Raw genomic sequence first — 22,455 nt, 5'->3', positions numbered from 1 at the left:
GCTTCTTCAATCAATTTATTAAATTTCTTTGTTAGTTTAGTGGAGATCTGGGGAACTTCGTTTATGACACTATTATTTTTGAAATATTTTGTAACATTGTGTGGCATTGCTAGCTTGGGGTCTTTGGAAACTATTTGGATCCTTGGCGAAGAAGTTTACTACTCTTTTATCATGTTAAAATTTAGCTGTGCTTTATATCTATGCCTCTCACTATTTCTGTAGTACTCTATGAATTTGCATATGCTCTCATTTGAGTTTCTCTTAAATTAGCAGTTTTGGGAACTCAGTTTTTAATTAGGGGAGAAATGTTGTCTGAGCACAAGTATGGAACCATCTGTGTGGACAGTCAGCTGCTTGTTGGCAGAATGAAAAGTAATGAGGAAATACCTTTCTCACCAATGTTATCTGATTGTAAATAAGGAGCTTTACAGCTCTCTGTGTAGCTGTAGCTTGAGCATAAGTTTGTATAAAGGAATAGAGAAGGTTTTCATGAATGAGTAACATGTGTTGGCTTTCCTGAAGAATTGTCTGAAAGGACCTTTCAGTGAGAACAGCTGCACAGCAAACTTTCTAGCTCCAAGAAATCAGGAGCAGATGGGACCCGCTAAAACCTTCAGAAGCTTCTGTTGCAGTTTGTGGACGTTGTAGTTAATTTTTCTAGCTATAGTTAATAATATTTTTTTATTGTTACTGGTGTTTTTATTTTAGAAAGCCTGTTTCTTTGGCTCTGAGGTACCAATGTGCAAGAGCCTATGTTCCTTTGCTTGGCTGGCCTTTGGTCTGATAAAATTTCTTTCATCTCAAACAAGACAGGCTTAAAAATCTACCAGTGCTTTGGAGAATTAATTACTAGCAGTGCAGTGCTTATGAAGATTGAAGTAGCTAGTTTAAGCTTCAGCAGAAATGTCAGGATGATAGTGTCTCAAAATTATGTTCATACCCAGAAATCGTGGGAGGGACTGTAGGCATATGGATATCAGGCAAGATGGTCATTAATTGCTATTCTGTTCATGTGGCAAGCTGGAGCTGTGAGACCACCTCTTGCAGGACACTGGCAGTGTTTACCGACCCTTTTAATGAGGAAAAAATGCCTGTCTTACAACTGAGGCCATGTTGCTTACTTGTCCTTTGTGCCAAAATCTCGAAAACGAATGGATAGGAGATAAATTGCCTATAGCATGACCTGATATGGTAGAATTTGGAAGGGAGGATGATGACACCACAACAAATAAACCCCTGAAAATCTTTGCAAATACATATTTTGATGTTACGTATTCAGACTGACACCATCTTTTTTACAAGAAAAAAAGATAAGTTTTGGACAACTCTGCAGTTTTTGTCATGTAATCGCAAATTTTGGAAAGCTTATTGTAAGCATTATCTGGAGGAGAAGGAATTTATAGATGTTTGATTTAGTGAAAGACACAGTTTAAGCGCTTGAGTGCAGGGTCAGATTTTGATGAAATTCAGAAAAATCCCATCCTTAAGTACTTGTTAATGCAACATTAATGCTTAGTATTGCAAGCAGTGTTGCTGTTGTAATCAGACAGATGAAACCCTATCTGGGTGAGGAAGTTAAATTCGGCTTCTCTATTTTTGTGCATAGAACTTGGCAATAAGCATGGCTGTTGATAGAAAACAGGTTTTGGCTTCTGTGAGCTTGTCTGTAGGGAAGCTGATTGGCTGTTGTTGTTTAGAACCATCCACGAGCAGGTCTGCATTGAACTTCTCGGATGTGTTGACAAGGCCCTCCCTTCACCGGAGCCATTTGAACTGCACCGTGTTGGATTCCACAGTCCCGCACTGTCAGCCCTCCACATCTTCCACACTTGGCATCGGCAGTCCTGGGCTGTCCCTTGTAAAGGAAATAAAAGATTCTACCTCTCAGCATGATGATGATAACATCTCAACAACCAGTGGCTTCTCCTCTAGAGCATCTGATAAAGGTAGCTTCTGTGTTCTCTCTTTGGTTTGTTTGATAGCATAAAGTACTATCTATTCTTTAATATTCCACATTGCCTTAGTAAATAAAGCAGGAGAATGTCAGCTCTCGATGTTAAATTTAATTTTTAGTATTTCAAAAGGATATAATCCCGTCACCTTTTAAATATAGCCATGCTTGGAAAACATTTATGAGTCCGTTATATTGTAAAGATTCAGTGCTGATAAATACAATTTTAGCTTGCTTATCTGTAAATCTTGAATGGGAATAATAGAAGATGAAGATGACTTTCTGTAGCTTGATAGCTGGGTTGGTTGCCTAGCAGGAGGATTGACTCAGAATATCTCTCAGCTGGCTAAATATGAGTAAATACGGTTGAAAAATAAAAACACAAGATATTCTTGAAATTTTTTTTTACCAGGAGTCAATAAAACAACTATTCTGATTGAACACGTTTGGGCTGCCTTTTTTTTTTTTTTTTTGCTATTCTTGATAGAGGGCATAATTTGTCAATACTTCCTTTTTTTTTGCCAAACTCATTAGAATCTACACCTTTTTAAGTAAGAAAACCCCCAAGACGTTGTATTTATGTAGAATGTGACCTAGGTGTCTCACTGAGAAAAGGCAAAACAGCAGGTTTGCAAATTATTCTAGTTCCCCATCTAAATGGGGATAGAGGTGTGCTCAGCCAGTTCTCTTGAGACCACAGTTTGACAATTCAGAGTAGGTGTTGCCAGGGCATAGCAATATAACCTGAGTTTGTTAGAACTTTCTGCTATGTCTCCATAAGACATAGAGAAAATAGGTGGTTAACTGTGTTAATTCAGCCTTTGGGTAATTTTTCAGGTTTAAGACCTGGTCAGTTCTGTCCTATGCTGGTTTCCAACCCTCTACCAATATAAGAAAAACTTTGCATTATTAGAGATGCACCAGTGTTTATGCAGTTCCTTTATTTTATCATGAAAGAAGAAAAAATAAAATTGTGTTGTATTGGAAATGTGCTGTTAACTTGTGAATGCTTTTGAAATATTGTTATTGGGTCAGTATTGAAAATACTGAAAGGTCATGTATTTGCAGTTCTGTGAACAGATTTTTAGGTTCAGAGTTGGTACTTGGGTTTCATACCATATGTGAAATTAATCTGTTTGAAGAGCTTTGAAGGTTAGAGTGCCAGAGAAATCAGTGTTAAGGGACCTTTTCATTTTGTGAGATGTTTTTGTAGAGAACTCTAGATTTGTGTGATGTTTAATACTAAATTTCTCTGTGTACACAAAGCATTTACATATGGCATTTGTCATTTTGGCAGATATCACAGTTTCAAAAAATACTTCAGCACCACTGCTCTGGTCCCCAGAGGCTGAAAGATCTCATTCCCTCGCACAACATCCTGCATCTAGCTCTAAAAAACCTGCATTCAATTTGTCTGCTTTTGGATCTCCCTCTCCTGTAAGTACTGCACAGTATTAATTTTAGTCAAGTTGCATGTGTAGCCATTTAACTAACCAGTTACCATAATACCTTTCTGTAGTCACTTGGAAACACTTCTGTCTTTAAGACAAGACAGCTCGGGGATTCTCCATTTTACCCAGGAAAGACATCTTATGGTGGTGCAGCTGCAGCAGCAAGACAGACAAAAGTGCAGATTTCTGCTTACCAGGTATGAGAACAGTAGTGCAGTAGGAGGGAAAACATAACTGAAATACGGAAAGGGGAGCTCAGCCAAAAAAGCTCTGAGCTGGGAACTTAACTTGAAAAATGTGGCAACAGTTCCTATCTTGCCCACTCAGCCTATAGTTTTTGTTTCAATTCTTGTGTAACACTTTATGTAGAAATGCTTATCATAAAGCAGAGAATGACAGTAGCATTTTAGTTCCTGGGCAGTTTCTTTTATTAGGGGTTTCCTCTGTTATGTCTTCCAGAAATTTCCATGTTCTGCCATGGTCTGCCTCTGACTGTATTATGGTAAAATAACATGTAAATAATTACAATGATGGCACAACTTCTAAAACTTTGTTAATAGCAGCAAAAGTTACCTCCCTGATACTTGCCTGTAGATCTTACACAAGCACTCAAACTATGAACACATTGCGCATTTTTAAATATAGGAGTATTCAAAAGGCAAATTTGTTCCATCCTTTGCAGTTCTGTTACTGAGAGGGAGGCATGCAAGTCCTACATGCTATATCACGATAAACAAAAAGATGCTCTCTATTTTACTGTCATTCAGATGGCTCATGAGAAAAGCTGTTTGTCCCCAAGTGTTCTTTGTGGTCTAAAATCAACCAGCAAACTAAAAATCCTGACTGCTCTCAGTAGCTAGAGTTGACTCTAAAAGCAAGTCAGTAAAATCTGATTTGGTTCTAATTTGTTTAAATGAGAATGCCCTTTGTTAAAAAACTGAAAAGTCAAAAGGAACTTTAAGGAACTGAAGATAAGTTTGCTGGACCTATTTTGGCAGTCTGTTTCTACCATGGAAAAAGGGTACTCATTTCCTGATTCAGGGAAATCTTGAACCTTGTGGGTTTTCCTGACTTGGTGTTGAGTCAAACTTGAGAACATTTAAAATTTCTGTAAGCTAGAAGTCCTCTTTGGTCGGCTATTTTTATTTTTTTTACAAAAAATCTGGCTTATGTCGAAAAGTGGAAGCAAATATTAGACTTTTAAAGGAGAGACAAGCTTGTTTTGTTGCTGCCTACAGCGAGTCTCACTTGCATGTTCTATGTGTTGTGTGGTCTGCTTCCTGTCTTCACGTAGTTGTGTGGGAAGCATGACATGGTTACATAAGAGGTGTAACATACTTTATTTCAAAAATGGTCACACTGAGGTTTTTTTAAATTGTTTTCAGTCATGTGGTACAACATTGACTTTTTCATTGTATTATTTTAGATCAGTGACGGTTCAAATCAGATCTGATCTTTCTAAACAGAGTGAAAAGATCTGCAGTCAGCTGCAGTCTTAGAGGAAGGGGGAAAACGAGAGAAGTTGAACTAGAAATTCATGATGATGGTTGTATACTCTGGCTTAAGATGCCATGCTTATGCCATCATGAAACTCAGAGATCTGTTTTGCTTCTTAAAGTACTTTCTGCAGCACAAGCTTTTGCTTCATTTCTGTTTTCCTCATCACTGCTTCAGAGACCCTATGACCCCAGCATCTCCGTTTTATGACCTTTTACATTTAAGGATTTCTTTTGTTGCTTTATCCCATGTGCAAGATACACAGGGCCCCACTTAAACTTCTGTAGAGTCAGTGGAGTATATTTTTCTTCTTCATGCCTAGAATGCTCAGTGAGTGTATTTTTCTCTGTCATTATGAGAGTATTGGTTGTATCACCAGTGTAGCCGTAGGGCATAAAATCCACACGTGTGGAACTCAGAATCCACTATTGTAACATTGGCAATGCTAATTTTTCAGCCACCAATAAAAAGACAAATGAAAGCTAAACAAGCAAACGTGCAGTCCTATGGTGTGACAAGTTCCACAGCACGGCGCATCTTGCAGACATTGGAGAAGATGTCAAGCCCTTTGGCGGTAAGGGGTGCTCCTTTTAACGTTTTACCGTGTGTTTGAAAAACACAGTGAATGTGCCAGTATAGGATGAAGATGTTACTTGATGTCATGTCCATTTTAATTTAGTGTACCTGTTTTTTCAACAGGATGCTAAAAGGATTCCATCTTCTGTTTCTAGTCCTCTGTCTTCTGTAAGTTGATCACAAACTCCCTCGTGTTTTTGTTGGATGGAACCCTCTTGTAGGGAAAAAAAATCCTCTAATTTTGGCTGTTTTTTCCCCTGTTAGCCTGGGGACAGGAGTGTGCTGAATATGACTAGCTTCCAATCCAGACAAAACCAGGTAAGAACCAGTAACATATTAAGCTGTGATAGGTAACCTTTTCTGCTTTACAGGTCTTAAAAGAAATGTCACAAACCTCAATGACAGCACACACATGAATTCAATGTGAGTTATAGCTGCCTTGGCTGTGTGGAAAATTCTAAAAATGTCTTTTCAATCCACACTGGATGAAGGACTGTGAAGATTACTCACTTCTTATCTTTTTGTGGTGTGCTGATAAATCAAGAACAATGTCTCTAGAACACACAAAGTGGTTTTATCTTGGCCTGCAACTTGGAGTTAAGTTGCATTATAACATTCTTGTTTCAGGAAAGCTTTCTCTTGCAGAAATAACAAGAAATACAAAAATATTGATTGATTGTTCAGATCTTGTGCAGATTTCCATGTTTATTTTAAGCAAAAAATAAATACTTCCATTTTTCATTACTGCTCAAGGCAAGGAGAAAATTGGACAGTCGTTAAATTTTGTTACTTCTGTAAATTTATGCTCCTAAATTCCTATTTGTAAGTAGCACAGAATTGTTTCTGTGGTAGATCATTATTTCCTTGGTTTTGTTTAAAAATTATATTTATTAAATTATGATACCACAAAGGGTCACTTTTAGCTCTGGCAACCAAAGGAACAAAAATGGTGTTTCTTTAATGCAGACTTTTAATCTGCTGTTTTAATGAGGAAGTGGACAGAATGTTTTTAAAAGTTTCTATGCCGTTGGCTTGGTTAGAAGTATAATTAATTCTGCAGTCACTTAGGAGTTTTTAAATCTCAGAATTTTTGTACTGTCTTTGGCCACATGATGAATTGAAAGAATGTTGAAAAGTAGAGAATGTAAGTTTTTTACCACCTCTTAAATATTATCCCAGTAATTGAAAACAAAATTGAAATGGATTCTGCATTAAAATGCAGAACCACACCTGTGATGAGGCATTAAAAAGATCTGCCAGATTTGCAGCATAGACCCTGGCATTGGTCAGAAAGTGAGTGTTGCATACAGCTGTCACTGGGTAAAAATAGAGAAATTGTCTAGCTCATAATGCTAGATTTCATAAAATTTGGCAGGGAGAAAGGGTAGCCCTTGATGAAAAGAGAGGACAGGATTGTCTGTGCCCAGAAGAGGGTTGTGCGTTTTCCTGCTAAAGCAAACAAATGGTTGACAGGACACTTCGACACTCAAGCAGAAGTTTTACAGGTGGTTTGGTTTTTTGGTTTTTCTTTTTTTTTTTTTTTTTTTGTTTTTTTGGGGGGGGGGTTTTTTTGTTTTTTTTTTTTTGTGTTTTGTTTTTTTTGTTTTTTTTTTGTTTTGTTTTTGTTTTTTTGGTTTTTTTTGTTTGGTTTGGTTTGTTTTTTTTTTTTTTGTTTTTGTGGTATTTTTCTTATTTTGAGGATCTACACTAGACAGAATAATTCTTAATGGATTGAACATGTTACTGTGTTACTTTTTTTTCTTGTTGTGCATACCTGTTTTACTAGTTTGATACCCTTTTGCAATAATGTCATCTGCCTGGCACGTGAAGATAAGGTGGCAGATGTAGTTTCCTGGATTTTTGTGTGACTTTTGGTACTGTCTCTCTTGCATCCTTCTGGGCAAGTTTTCCAGCTCTAGGACGAGCTGGTTGAACAGCAGGATGCAAAAGGTTGCGGTGAATTTTGCTACATCTGGCTGGTGAGCAGTCACCAGGGGTGTTCCTCAGGATCAGTTCTAGGGCCAGTGCTGTTCAAATACCTCTCAGTGATCTGGAGGCAGGAATTGAATGCCCCCTTAGCAGGCTTGCTGATGGTATGAAACAGGGAGGTGCTCCGACTCTCTTGGGGGACAAGAGTCTTTGCTGAGAGGTAGAGTGGAGCATTGGGCAGTCATAGTGGGATGAAATGTAACAAATCCAAATGCCAGATCATCATCATTGAGACCTTGGGACTGAGTGCACCCTCAGCAGGTTTGCAGGTGACACCAAACTGAGCGGTGCAGTTGACACATCGGAGGGATGCCATCCCGAAGGACCAGGACAAGCTCTAGAAGAATTGGGCCCATGTGAAGGTCATGTGGTTCTGCACCTGGGTTGGGGCACAACCCTCTGTTGATACTAATTTAAATAGTAGGTACATCCTAAGTCTCACTTTTCTTATCACCAAGGCTACAGATTATTTGATATATCATGGAGCCTTTTTGGGTCTTCCTTCTTTCTCTATTCAGTTTTGCAGAATGTATACTGCTTTCTGTTTAGTAATTAGCCTTTGTGTGTAAAAAAGCTTTGGCAAGAAGAATCAGACCAGTACTTTTAAGAGCATCAAATGCAAATCTAAAACATTGGAGCATGCATTAATGAGACTTCTTTAAAAATATTTCACAATTTATTTTTTTAAGTGTAACTTCAAAGGAAGAAAATGTAGGAAAAGGAGAAACCCAGAACGTGGTTTAGCTTTGCTTAAGAGTTTCAATACTAAATTAATGGATTTAGTTAGTGAAAAAAATCACAGTGAGGGCAGAGGAGTGGAAAGGATGGGAGCATATTATTGTAACATGAGTTATTTTGCTGTTAGGAATATAGTTTGTCTGTGAAGTAACTGCCAAAGTTTGACACAGGATTCAGTCAGACTTTGACTATTCCTGTAGCTTTTTGGATTTTATAACTGGTTTTCTGATGATTTCCTTCTGCAAGCTAAATATTTTCAACACTTCCACAGTTTTCACTGGGTGCTGAGACTGGTGGGAGGTTTGCATTTCTGTAACTTTTATCATCAGTCAATGCTGTGGTAAGTCAGGTGGGTGCAAGGATAAATTGATTGCTGCTTCCCTTTCAAAGGTGGATTCGCAACATCCTCCTGTCCAGAAACTTGTGACACCAAAGCCAATCTCCCTGACAGGGAGTCGGATCACGTATTTTAAACCATCTCTGAAATCAGCTACTAATTCCAGAAAAATTCACCAAAGGGTAGATACAGACCATCAAGTAAGCAAATTTTCATGTCCTAATTTGCCTGCTTCTTGCAAAATTGGAATGTGTCTAACCAGTCTACTAAGGTGCTCTTTTTTGCCAGAGCACCAATAGTATTCTTGAGGTAAACGTTAAGAAAAGACAGAGGGAAGCATTGTGAAAGAGATATTGAGAGGTTTTATGAATGTAATTGTATCTTTGGCATACTAAGAGGCTGGTGCTTATTTTCAGAATGTGGTGGTGTGCTGTTGGGCCAGGGTTTTTGCAGTGAAAGAATATTAAAATACAGAAACACAGATTTCCTTTACATATGCTGCTGTTCAGAAAGCTGATGGAAGGTGCTGATGTTGTGTATAAAATGTTTCAGGTGAACTGTGGGCTCCAAGTGAGACTTCTAGCAATTACCAATTCAGATTGCTTTTTAAATTGCCTATTCTGATCACTTTGGTATTGATGGAGTCCTTGATAAACTTTCCTTAAAACAATACTGGAATCTCTTTCAGAAAAAAAATCATCCATGGTTTTGGTATCATTCTGAATGTAAAAATGACCAGGTATTAAATATATGGGCTGGAGATGAGGTGGATAATCAGGGTAGTTAGGGAACAAGCTTAAGCACATGAGGTACATTTAGTGAAATAAATAAAATAACCAAAACAGTACAAAATGTGTGTTTTGGTTGTCTTCTCTTTGTGTTTTGTTTATAAATATATTCAGATAAATCTTGAAATAAATAAAACTTATTTTGCAGGACATGATGGAGGAGAGTTTTCCTGCAGAAAAGCCTGTAAAATCATCTGAAAGGTATGACAAATATATTAATTTAAAACACTTGAAAGAAGAAAGCCCCCCTGCTTTGTCAGTACAGTCTGCACGCTTGCCTTCTTTTGGAGGAGCAGGAATTGTTCTCAGTAAAAGGGAATTGAAAAAGTGAAAAAATTGTATTATGAGAGAGTTTAACTACTTGTGCAATTTGGTGTTCATTAGGGGAGCAGTTGTTAGTGTAAGGTAATTAAATAATTACTTGGAGTCTGAAGGCTTTGTCACTCCGGAATTTCTTTCTGAAAATTTTTTTATAATCTGAAGTATCTTACAGTTCAGGAGTAAATTAAATTTTTAGGGTTTTTTATGGTGTTGTTTTTGGTTGTTTGGGGTTTTGTCTGTTTTTGTTATTTATTTCTTTGTTTATTTATTTTGTTGTTATTTATTTATACAAGAAGCTAGAGGAAGATTGTTTTTTAATATTCCTTACATGACAAAGGCACTTGTCTGCTCTGTGAGTTTTCATGAAAAACAGAAGCTCTTTAGAGTCATCTGAAGACAAATGCCAGCTTGTCTCTGGAAAAAAAAAAGGGAGAGTTAATAATTGTATTTCTTCTTGAGGAGATTGTCTTGCATTATGCTGCTTGCTCAGCATAGAATAACATGAGATATTATTGATGATTCTTCCTTCTGGGGAACTAATCTTTTGGCTGAATTAAGGCACTGTGTGCTCAGAAGATATCCTTTTTTTTTGAGGATTTCAACCTTTCAAATAACATTATTAGGGAATCTGTTAATGTGCTGGCTCTGTGTTCATCTTCCAAGCAATTCTTACATTGCCTTGGGCATTCTTTGGCTTGCAGAAAACCCCAAAGCCAATCCTTTGTTTTACAGTCTAGGAGTTTGACTTTACAGGAACCATCTTTGGTTTTGGCAGAGGTGCTAGCAGGTGTTAGGTTTTAATTGTGGGTATTCAAGCTGTTCTGGAGCAGTTCCTTTCTCCATGTAGAAGGGAGATCCAGGAAACTGATACTGCTTTTCATTTGTTTCACAAGTTTTACTGCTGTGTTTCTACTTTTGACTTACGACTAGATGGTCCTTTCATTTTAACTCTTTTGTAAAGCCAGTCTCTATTGATTGTCGTATTATGGAGTAGGAATGCAAACTAATAAGGGCCAGAGTCTCTTCATGCAACTAACCTGCAGTACTTTGGTACATCTCTGTTCAGCCTAACAAAGGCTGTTTAGCTTTTAAACCAGTGTCAGAGTTGTAGATTAAACTGACTTGCTTGAAGACAGAACTGTCTTTGCCCCTTAGAAGCTGACAAGTGTTAACAGAAAAGAGGAATATGGACTATCATAGACATGCTATAATTGTCTGAATAAAGATTTATTTTGACATGAGATTTTATTTCATAATTCAAATTGATTGTCACTTTGGATTAGGGAAAAGTTTGAGCATATGGCCTTAAGGATCTGGTTTCCTCTCAGTGGTTGCAGTGCTGAGCAGATGTTTGCAACTATCTGAGAGATTTAGACAAATTCTTTTCCTCAGTTCTCTAGACACTTGACCTGGTATCTTCCAGTGTCATCCAATGTACTTTTGTAATGACTGACTGATTGGCTGCAGGATAAGCTATGGTAATTTTTTTCAGGGATACTTCATCATAATGCCATACTGCTTTTTATTGATATTATTCCTTAGTTCACTTCTGTTTTGGGATGTGGCTTTGGTTTGGTTTGGTTTGTTGTTGTTTGGGGGGGGGGGGAGGTGCACAGTTGTTTGTTTTGAGGTTTTTGTTTTGGTTTTTTTTTGTTTCCCCTTCCCACTTGGATTAGGGAGTCTTTCTGGTTTAGATCTAGGCTTTTGTAGTGAACAGAGAAATGCCTTTGTATGCCTTACAAAGGGATCTGTATTCATGTCTAAATAGACTTCTGGAATGCTGGCACACCCAAACACCTCTGTTGCTTCTGCTGATGGCCTCAGGAAAGCCAGAGCTGCTTATGAAGCTTCTGTCATATTTCCTTGCCACACAAGTTTAAGGCTCTCAATTCCATAAGAGCTGTTGGCAGCATTTCCTGTGCGCGCACACACGCCCGCCCCCTACCCGTATATTTTTAGTTATTCTTTTATGTCCCTTCAGAGATACATGCTCATCACAGAATCAGAGAACTGGCAGTCAAAATTTCCACTGTCTGGACTATTAAAAGCAAACATTAGAAAATAACAATCTAAATCAGTTCTTCTATTTCAGGTCTTCTGGCTTAGTCATCATTCATTTATGGATGTTGTGACTGTTTTTTATGTATGTTATTCTCACTGCTGCTCTTATTCATCTTTTGCTGTTTGGAACACCAGCTATTTACCAGCATTTAGGAACTTGTGGGATGGTTTTTTCTGATTCTAATTACCACATGACAGTTCTAGGATTAATAGTGGCTATAATAGCTTGAAACAATTACTTGATAAATTTTGGGGGTTTTCTCCTTTTTTTCTTTCTTTTTAATCCCCTTCCTCAACCTATGTATTTTTATTCCGTGCCAGCAATTTGAGCTACCCCAAACTCGACACTCCTGCATCCAACGGTCTCTCTTCAGGAGGAAGGATGGATAGTGCCTGTGGCAAGATGAGAAGGGAAAGGGAGCGATACTGTGCATCAAGACCTGGACAAAAACAACAACTGGTAAGGGTGTCTCAGGTTAATTGATCTCACTGTGATTACTGAGATAAGTAGCTTCATTGCCTCATAGTAATTTACAATAATGCCATTTCAGTTTTGTGGGTATTTGGCTGTAGGTTCAGAGCAGGCTCCAGTTTAGTTATCTGTATAAGTGCCTCAACTTTGGTTTTATATTTTTTAAATCTTCCATTGTCTTATCTTGGATATTCTTCACGCTATAAAGTTTCTTATTAGTTGTTGAATGAATAAATTTGGTAGAGATTTGTGGAGTGTTTAGAAAGGAATGAAGTGCCAAGTATTTAAAAAAAAAAGATTTTTTATTTTGTTGGGTTTTTTAATATGTAAGTCATGTAGAAAGGTATGAGCCAAGAGCCTGAAGCAGAAGACAGTGTTTTGCATGTTTGCTAATGATCATTCACAATTTTTGGCACTTGCTCAAACTCATTGTGAAGGATTTTTTTCCCTTGTTTTAATGGGGAAACTCCATTTAATGCAATGATAGTCATTATTATCCCAAGGACTATTTTTCTGCCTGAGTGTTACATAAGTGGCCTACTACTAGATCTTAAATCTAAAGAGGTTAACTTGGTCTTCTGGCTGATGCACAATGAAGAAGTAGTAAATGCTGGAGAATGTAACAGAAATGGTCTCAATATCAAGGTGTGATAGACTCTTCAGATCAGATCTCTGAAATATATAATCTGTGGGGTACATTAAATGTCTGTAGAAGCAATGTGCATCTCTGCTTAGTCACTTCTGAATAGACATTGGTACTACTGTCCAAATCCTGAAGAGATTGGCTATTCCCATTTAACTCTAACCAATCTAATCTTGGTAATCAAAGGGTTTAAAAGACAAGGGTAAGAACAGAAGTTTTTAAGGTGCGCTGATTTCTGAATTTTAAATTTGCATCCTGATACATAATACTGACTAGATTTACCAGAGTATGATATCCTGTATGTTGCTCGTCACGGTTTCATTTTTGACTTTCTGTGCTTTGGTTTGGTTTGGGGGTTTTGGTACTCAAAGGAACACACATCCTTCTTAAAATATGATGTTTTTCCAAGTTCAAGTGACTTCAGAGACTTCGTCAGCTGTCCTACCTAGGACACTTTCTTACTTGCCATGGAGTTGTGCTCTTAATTAAAGAGATAAGGGAATAATAGAATCCTAGAATGGTTATGTTTTTCTAGATCTGTACTAACTAAAGGACAAAACCAAAAATAAATCTTACCTGCACCCCTCTCTCTTCTGCTCAGGTAACAGTTTTGACCTTAGTTTCAGTACTCTTACTGTACAGGTGGTGGATGTAGTATTGCATAGAAACTTGCCTGCCATAAATAAAAATGATGTGGCAGACTCATGTGGGAGGTTAGGATTCCTTTGGAAAACCTGCTTTGTCTATAGATCTCCCTGCTATATTTAACTTTGTTAAGAAACTAATGGGGGGACAGGGTAGGATGGTAGTAGGTCTTGTGAAAAAGAAAAATAAAATTTATAACTTTTAAAAGAAAGATTGAAATCGAAAACTTTTCTAAAGAAAGTGAAAAATTAGATTTTGCAGCTTCTTTAAAGAAAAAGTTAACAAAAATTAAACTTTGCACCTAGGAGATGGAGCAAGAAGAGCTCCCTGAAGTACCCCTGCCCATCAGTACTTCATCGCTGCCGACGTTCAACTTCAGTTTCCCTGCCAGTAGTGCTGTCTCCTCATCACCCAGCATTATTTCAAAAGCAGTGATGAACAAGGTAAATCTTTGCTGTATACTATGAATACTTTTTCAGGGTGGGTATACATCCACCTTGCTGAATGTTAACTTCTTCTGTGGTGCTCATGAAACTAACCAACCTGAGTTTATAATCTGTTGGATTAAACAGGGTTTTATTCAGATTGGGGGTGGGGAGGATGACATATTTTGATATGGCTTCTTCTATCTTATACACTCACTGGCAAGCTTTCTCTTATAACTCTTAGCTGTGGATCAGAAATATCAAACATCAGATTTCCCAACTTCACTGCAGAGTATCTGTTGGAGAGTGAAATCAGGTAGTTGCTGTTGTTTCACTGGGACATTTCTCTCTTAGATACAAACTTTAATTCTTTTGAAAATACAGGTACAACCAGCAAGTAATGTTGGCAGTCCTACATTTGTATTTTCATCTCCAATTGTGAAATCTACTGAGGTGGAAGTGCTACCTCCCTCGTCTGTAAGTAAATCACAACATTTTCTCAAGGTTTTAGTAGAATACTGTGGAACAATAAAGCAGAATTGGCCCTGGTAAGGGGACAAACAAATGTATAGATTTCTGATTTGTTATTTTTTACCCAGCACCCACCAAAAGTTTGAAGACTGGATTTCAGATTATTTATTTGTATGTGAAACTTGATTAAACTTAAAATCTAAAAAAACCCTCTCTTTTTTTTATAGCAAATCAAGTTTACATTTAGTGTTCCTGTCGTAAAGTCGTCAGAGCTTTCCAGATCCACTGATACACCAGTGACATCCATCCTTAGTCCAGGTAACAAAAATTTTAGGGTTTCAAACAGACTGCTAATTCTTTTTTCTTTTTTGTATGTTAAATAGTTAAGCTGTCATTTCTAAGCTTGTTACAAATTCCAGGCAAAGTGTGTTTTCAGTGACAGGTCTGCTTTTAATCAGATTATAACTATAAACTCTTGTAAATAAGGTTAAATTTTAAAGATTCTTATTTAAGAAGAATGAAACATGGAAAGTCTTTTTTCTAGCAGATGTGAATGTATTCTAAGTGGATTTCTTTGTAAAGGGTGGGTTTTGTTTTATTTTTAAAGGTAGTGCCACTGTAAACAGCACCAGCAATAAGAAGGAAGAAGAAGAAGAATATGATGGGTTCTGCAAACCTGCTAAGTTCTTAAAGCAAGGAAGTGTGTTAGACATTCTAAAAAGCCCTGGTGAGATAATGAACTCTTTTAAAAAATATTTTCCAGAGAATACGCTTGCATATAGCTGCATTGATTTTTAAAAAGCTCAGCACAACAACAACCAAAAAAAACCCCAGACAATTTGTCACAGTTAAGGCAGTGTCAGCAGTAAAGACAGACTTAAATGCTACATCTGTTATGCTTCATGCCCCCTTCTGTTACAAGGGGCTTTCATTGCTGACGGGAAACCGAGCTCCTAACCGGATGTGTTGCTTCTCTATTACATATTAGGTTTTAATTCAAACTTAAGTATAAGAAGAATTAGTCAAAGAATCAGCGTTTTGTTTAAATAAATAAAATGTATGTAAATGGAAATTCCTCTCTTACCTTCACTGTCTCCAGAAATTAAGAATGGTAAAGATAATTTCATTCCTAAAGGTGTTTCAGAAGTTGCATATCTTTCTACCTAAAATGTTGACAGTTATTATGGGTTCAGATGTAAATTTTAAGTAGCAGTTAAGTAGCAGTCTCACTTCAAAAAAAAAAGGTTTCCAAGTCATTGTGATTGTTTTCAACTGTTGAGTAAAAAGTGTAGATGAGTAAAGTGTGTGTAGATGATGTTTTTTGTTTTAGGAAAAAGGACTTAATTGAACTTGATCTTTCCCATAAGCTTTGAGATCCAGCAGGACTTCTTATTACTAAATCTATGTACAGCTTAAGGCAGTGCCTATTTTTATATTGCAAAGAGCTAAGTAAGAGAAAATACACTGTGTGTTTTGTTTAAGGAGAGACCTGTGGGTGAAGGGGCTTTAGTTTTCTTCAGCAGTTTAACAGAACCAGGTTCTAAATCCACACTGTTCAAACATTCCAATTCTAATATGAAGAAACAATCCCAATGCAACAATAATATAACAATAAAAAGAGAAACTCTTTATTTTAGCTTTACAGTTAAACTGTGCTGATATTTAAGATGTGTTGCTATAGCATTTTCGTTTAGTGTTTCCGTATTGGTGATTCTTGTTTTCTGAAAAGTTTGCACCTTTAAATAAAGAGTTAGCTTGTGCCCAGCACATTTTGAACCAAGTTTATAGAAAAAAAATTGTGTGTCTGTCTTAATTTTTATTGCTTAATTATTACTCAGTATTTGTAGGGTAATACTGTGTGGATTGCTGCTCCAAGTACCAACTGCTGTACAGCTACTAAGTAAATATGAGTCATCTACTATGGCATAAATAGCTTTAGAAATTTTATTTGACTGGACATGGTGTCTTAAAATGAAATTGGATTGTTTCCAGTCTGTGACGGATCATCAGCTTTCAGTAGTGTTTGTTTATCCTTGTATCTACCAGTCTAGTGGCAGATAGAAATGAGATGTGTATTTAAAACTTTCTTGGAAGTGAAGAGTTAAATCAAGCTTTAAATAAGCGTTCTGTTGTGTCCCAGCTCAGCATATGAAATTTCATCCCTTTAGATAAGTTTTCCATGGACTTCCTCTTGCAGTTAGTTGGAATGTATAGTTGTAACCATTGGCACTAGGTTTAGATTTGTGCTGTCTGCTATTATAAGTAACTTCCATGTAGCCAGGGTACAGCTTCATTAGTAAGAGCTCTCCTTTTTCTTTGTTTTTTAAACTAGGCTTTATGTCTGGGAAATCACCCTCCTGTTCATCGGCACAGCCTGTGACAAGCACAGTGATCTATACCAGGCCTGCAATAAGTAGTTTTTCTGCAGCTAAAGACACCTCTAAACAAGCATCCTCGTTTTGGCAGTCTGACACACATGACCAGTGTCTGCAGAACAAAACCACAGATGGCAAATGTGTGACATGTGAAGCTGCTAAAGTGTCCACTGCTGAGAGTACGAAGCAGACGGTCAGTGTGAGTCCGTGTGTCTCCTCCAAGACAGCAGTCCCCACAGTGGGGACACTGGGCTTTGAAGACAAATTTAAACAGGCACCCAACATGTGGGATTGTGATACCTGTCTGGTCCAGAACAAACCTGAAGCTACAAAATGTATAGCATGTGAGACACCAAAGCCTGGGACAGGAGTGATGCCTGCTCTGACAATGCCAATGGTCACAGACAACTCAGTGACAGTGACATCCACCTCCAGCAGCACTGGCACAACAGTCACTCTGGGGTTTGGAGACAAATTTAAACAGCCAAAAGGCTCTTGGAACTGTTCAGTGTGCCTTCTACAAAATAAGGCAGAAGACAGCAAATGTGTATCTTGTCAGTCTGAGAAACCAGGTTTGTTCTTTTTTCTCTGTTGTTTCAGTCTTAGTCTATGTGTATTTTTAAAAGAATAAAATATGTTGCATATAAAAAATACTTTGAGCAGCATGGCGGTATGCCAGACAGGATGGATTAGCGGCTCTCTGCAGGAGTGGTTGCAGGCACTTTGGAGGTCTCAGCCCAGATTCCAACCTGTCGCATGAGTTGAACTGATTGTGAAATGTGTTAGTGCAGAGCTGAACTGAAGCAAATATACCCTGCTCTACTGAAGCAAATATACCCTGCTAGTGAGGAAAGATGACTAAAATGGATGCTTTGATTAGCTTAAAACCATTTGACTCATTTTCTTCGGGGAAAAATGTGAACTCCTTGAAAGGAGCTAAAAACTACTGGATTTGTTGGGCTTTTGTTTTCCTCTTTCAAAAAATAGGTAGAAGCAGTATTTGCACAACATGGCTTAAAATGTCTCCAGTCAGCATTTGTGTGGAATTGAGCAGAGGTATCAAGCCAGATTCCAAATCAGTGTAGTCTTTATCTAGTTGTCTTGTGCTAAACCAGAACCATATGTTCAAATTTGCACAGTTACATTATGTTTGTCAAGGGGATGAGTGAAGCCGGTAAAATGGGAGGACATAAATTTGCTGGATGTGCTGTGGAAAAGAAGAGCCATTCCTGTCTAGGAAACGTCACTGCTTTGAGCTTGAGAAATTACCTTGTGTCTCTCCCTTGAATTCCACCCTCAGTGGTTCATTGTAGGTGAAGAGTGCAATTATGTGATGCTTTTGTGCCTTTGGGATGTCTGCTTCACTCCTGACACTTGTGGAGCTGAAGTTTGCTCTTGGGGTGCAGCATCAAGTGTCATCTTTTCCTTTACAGGGGAGAAAAGTCAGAGGGCAAGTGTTGGATTTCACACCTCAGCAGCAGTAGGTTTCTGCTGCTGTTGAAGGCAGTGTAGCTTGTGTGGTGAACACAGGGTTGTGGGTTTGGAAGCTTTCAGTTCCTCTTTTAGTTTTGTTACTATATAGTTTGGATGTGTCCTGTCCTTGTGACTTGCTGATGAATCATTGTAGTAAATTCTCACCCTTGCATCATTTGACAGTGATCATTAACTCGAGTGATGCTAAGTTTGACTACTGGTAACTGGTGTCACCAGGAATTCTTTTAGTAGTTCTAGTTCAATACAGCACCTGTAATTTACATCTGAAATTGGCTGTGTTGCTGCATTTTATGAACTGCAGTTGCTGTTTAAATGTCACTGGTTCAATTTGTTCTTGAATTCATGTATAGATTATAAAGAAGAATCCAGGTGTTTCTATTGTTTACATTCTCAGATTGCGTTTGACTCAAATCAACTTGTAGCTTGAGGTTTTTTTACTGTTACACTTGTGTGCTTTGCAATTTAGCGAGCATTTCTTAAAAGATTTGTGTATTATTTAAGCAGGATGATTAACTATTTTTCTTCTTTTTCAGGGAGTTCAGTGCCTGTGACCAGTAGCAGTGTTTCTGCTTCTTCTGGAGGTTTTCTGGATTTAGACAAATTCAAGATGCCTGAAGGAAGTTGGGAATGTGAGGCCTGCTTGGTCCAAAACAAAGCAGAAGCCACAAAATGCATAGCCTGTGGAAGTGTGAAGCCAGGCACCAAAGCAGAGCTCAAAGGTAATACTTATTAAGAACAAGGATGTGCATTCTGCAACCTTTTTTTTTTTTTTTTAAGTATAGTGATTTTTCCTTTGAGTATGGCAAAACTGTCCATTTGTTGTTTAGCAATATTGCTTAAATAAGACGGTGTGCATGTTTCCACACCCATTTTCCAGATAAGGATTGGTTTTTTTAGAGGAAAGCTTGTGTCAGTGACACACTTGTTTGTTTCAAGCCCTTATGTGTGTTGTTCATTTGGAGTTTAGACAAAGACCACGGTCTTTCAAGGAGCTCAGCTGTGTGCCTTTCCAAGCCAGGTGCTGCACAGAAGAGCACCATGACAAAAAGATACAGAGAGGAAGTGTAGAGAGGAAGTGTGGAGTTTCCTTACTGGTCTGCGTGTGTGTGGGGTGTTTTGTTGAACAGTTTTGACTCTGGGAAAGCTCAAGACTAGAATCCCATCCATGTAGCTAAAGCCTGCATGTATTACATCATATATTGCAAATTTTACACTGTTGCTTATTTCTGCAGGTTTTGGTACTGCTACTGTGTCTACAAATGCTGCAATGCCATCATTTACATTTGGTGTCCCATCATCGTCCTCTGAATCCTCTCAAACATTAAGTAGCACAGGAAGTTTTAAATTTGGAGAACAAAGTAGCTTTAAGTTCGGCATTGCATCTGAATCTGCATCGTCCAACACTGTGACTGGAGGATTTAAATTTCCTACTGGTTCAGGAAACTTCAAATTTGGAGTTTCTTCCTCAGACTCTAAATCAGAAGACAGCAAAAATGAAAGTAAAAGTAACAGTTTTACCTTTGGACTTCCATCTACAAGCAGTCAGGCTCCTTCAACATTTCAGTTTGGAACGACGAGTCTGGGACAGCAGGAAAAGAAAGAGGAACCAGTTTTGGGAGGTTTTGGTTTTGCTACAAGTTCTACTTCTTCCATAGCTACTAATGAGAATAAAACTGGAGTCAGTGGCTTCACTTTTGGAACTGTGGCAGAAAAGGATGCAGCGTCACCTGCTTTGCCATTTAAGAAGTCAGATGAGAAAAAGGATGAAACTGCTTCAACGAAGGGAGGCTTTTCTTTTGGCAGTGTGGAGTCTGCACCTGCCTCACAGTTTGTTTTGGGAAGGGCAGAAGAGAAGCAGGATTCTGTCACTTCTGCTGGTCCATTAGCATTTGGAAAGAAAGCTGACAATGAAGAGTTAAAGGCACAGCCTATATTTTCATCTGGGACAGCTGAGAATACCAAAGAGGAGAACACAGCAAAACCTGTATTCAATTTTAGTTTTGGTAAACCATCAGAAAAGGAAAGTGAGCAAGCAAAGGCACCTTTTGCCTTTGGGGCACCAGCCAGTACTTCCGGTAAACAGAACATCTTTTGCCTTCACTTCTCTGCTCTATCAAATAATCCCTCTGAGGCTGTACTGGACAACATCTGTGGGATTGATATACTACCTGCAGCCTGTCTTTAGTCCTAGTTGTTGATGTGTAGGCAATATGTAGCAATTTCTTTGTAGATTTCAGTGAGTTTTAATACTATGTTGAGACAAAAAAAAAAATTGCCACACCTTAAGGAACCTGTATGTTGTACTGTCTCAATAGTAGCAGCTTAGTTGGTGATAAAATCTGTAATATGGTGCAGTATAGAGGCCTCATACTAGTGTTGTTTTTTATAGTGAAAGGGAAGAAGAGAGGGAATATCTTCTTTCTGTCTACTTGCAGCTGTGCTGCAGTTTCTCTACTGCTATAAAGGTGCAAAAATCGCTTCTTAGATAATCGCACAGTTTTGTATCCTTTAATTTGTTGAAAGTTTGCAGTGGAGGATTAAAGTTTTTCAGTGATGGTTGCTGTGTGAAAAGTTCTCTGTTGTTAAACGCCATTTGTGTGACTTAGTGGTAACTGTGTTTCTTCCTTTCAGATCAAGGAGCATCCTTCAGCTTCTTGAGCTCCAGTTCCTCCAGCACAGTGGTACCCACCACTTCAGCCAACAGCAGCAGCGTGTTTGGCAGCACCCTCTCTTCCTCAAACCCTCAGCCAGTTCCCACTCCCTTTGTGTTTGGACAACCCAGCAACACTGTGACCAGCTCTGTTTTTGGCAATCCTGCAGAATCTGCAACATCTCAGTCATTTGGCTTCTCTCAAGAAAACAAACCAGCAACCACATCTTCCAGCACTGTCTCGACTCTCACTCCGTTTCTCTTTCGTTCAGGAGAGAGCAGTACCAATGCAGCAAATTCAGGATTTACTTTTGGAGCCACAACTACATCAAATTCAACAGGTACGTTTTAAATAGCTGCTCTTCTCATTTTCTCCTTTTTGCCATTATGTAGTAGACTAAGGAGATGCTGTTCCATTAATATTTTTCTTCGGAAAATGTGCAGGCTCAATGCATAGAAGTAGAGAAAAATACTGAGGATTTATATTCAGCAATGTTAATTTTCCTTCAGTGTGGGAAATACAGTTTAGGAATGAATTGGCACCACAGTAGTTTTATTGTAAAGGACAAACCTTTACTGGATTTCAGTTTGTACAGGAGCTTTTCACCATGGGAATGATAATTTCTTTCTTGAGTCACTGTTAGTCCGGTGTTTACAGTTAGAAGTCAATGAATTACAACTTTCCTGCTTTTGCGCTTCTATACCTAAAACTCTGAATTCCTGGAAATAATGTCAAGCTTTGCCAAGTCCTTCCCTCACAAGTATCTATAAATGAAGTACCTCAATATGCAATTAATTAATGCTGCTTAAGGGTTGGTTTTTACTAAGGCCATGGCCAGTGCATGTTAATTTTCTAGCAATTCAGAGAAGACAGCAGTAAGAAATACAGAGTTTCTTCATATTTTATATTTGTTACTCCACTGCCTGAATTGCATGAACAAGTGCATGACTAAATACACCAAATTATCTGTATTCCTATGAGCCATGCAGGATGTTGGAAATAAGATTGAATCTGTCAGGAAAAGACTTAATCTAGTTTGATCCTGATGGCTTAACTTTGTCAGTCACAAAAGTTTAATTTGCACACTTTTTTGTGGATCAGAAACAGAGAAAACAGTCCTAAATTACAACAACCAGCAGATCAATTTGAACTGCTTACATTCAGTGTAATTTTGTTAGTAAGTGACACCATATTTCAAACATCTTCACAAATTCAGAAACCTGAGTTTTAGCATGTATCTCATCTTGGAAAGAAAGTCAGCTGTTCCGAGTTATGGCACAACTAGAGGGTATTTCCTGTTGCATGAGCATTAGTAATGCTGTTTAAAATGCCCCTTTGGCATAGCAGGTCTGCCATGTACTTTCAGAGTCACTGTTCAGGCTCATTTCATTATTTCTGCTGGCCATGTAGCTCAACTGCTGGGCTGCTTCTCTCTTGATGATAGGTAGAGAATTACTCTGCTAAACCAAGTTTTTGAGATTTCTGCAAGGTTGATTTGGCCTCCAGAAGTTGATAAACACTTAAACAGGAGAGAGGTGAAGCTGCTGAAAGAAAAAGATACATGTTCTCC

At 38.1% G+C, this 22,455-nt stretch overlaps 1 protein-coding gene across 3 annotated transcripts in view; it reads left to right on the top strand.

Moving 5' to 3' along the window:
• NUP153 (nucleoporin 153) overlaps nucleotides 1-22,455 on the top strand; it is a 44,146-nt gene that overhangs the window by 17,198 nt on the left and 4,493 nt on the right. The window contains exons 3-19 of one of the 3 annotated variants that reach the window (XM_066558273.1): nucleotides 1,698-1,946; nucleotides 3,249-3,388; nucleotides 3,471-3,599; nucleotides 5,357-5,473; nucleotides 5,599-5,643; nucleotides 5,740-5,793; nucleotides 8,593-8,739; nucleotides 9,476-9,528; nucleotides 12,031-12,169; nucleotides 13,778-13,912; nucleotides 14,279-14,371; nucleotides 14,593-14,683; nucleotides 14,973-15,092; nucleotides 16,698-17,312; nucleotides 18,768-18,953; nucleotides 19,467-20,309; nucleotides 20,866-21,225. In XM_066558273.1, coding sequence (XP_066414370.1) covers nucleotides 1,698-1,946; nucleotides 3,249-3,388; nucleotides 3,471-3,599; nucleotides 5,357-5,473; nucleotides 5,599-5,643; nucleotides 5,740-5,793; nucleotides 8,593-8,739; nucleotides 9,476-9,528; nucleotides 12,031-12,169; nucleotides 13,778-13,912; nucleotides 14,279-14,371; nucleotides 14,593-14,683; nucleotides 14,973-15,092; nucleotides 16,698-17,312; nucleotides 18,768-18,953; nucleotides 19,467-20,309; nucleotides 20,866-21,225 — 3,516 coding nt within the window. Of the gene's footprint in view, nucleotides 1-1,697; nucleotides 1,947-3,248; nucleotides 3,389-3,470; nucleotides 3,600-5,356; nucleotides 5,474-5,598; nucleotides 5,644-5,739; nucleotides 5,794-8,592; nucleotides 8,740-9,475; nucleotides 9,529-12,030; nucleotides 12,170-13,774; nucleotides 13,913-14,278; nucleotides 14,372-14,592; nucleotides 14,684-14,972; nucleotides 15,093-16,697; nucleotides 17,313-18,767; nucleotides 18,954-19,466; nucleotides 20,310-20,865; nucleotides 21,226-22,455 lie in introns of all 3 variants that reach the window. The other 2 variants (XM_066558264.1, XM_066558281.1) reach the window with 2 other exon arrangements.

Source organism: Molothrus aeneus, chromosome 1 (assembly GCF_037042795.1).
Source record: "Molothrus aeneus isolate 106 chromosome 1, BPBGC_Maene_1.0, whole genome shotgun sequence".
Classification (NCBI taxonomy): Eukaryota; Metazoa; Chordata; class Aves; order Passeriformes; family Icteridae; genus Molothrus; species Molothrus aeneus.
The sequence above is the reverse complement of the archived record's forward strand: the minus strand, read 5'-3'. Positions and strand labels throughout refer to the sequence as shown.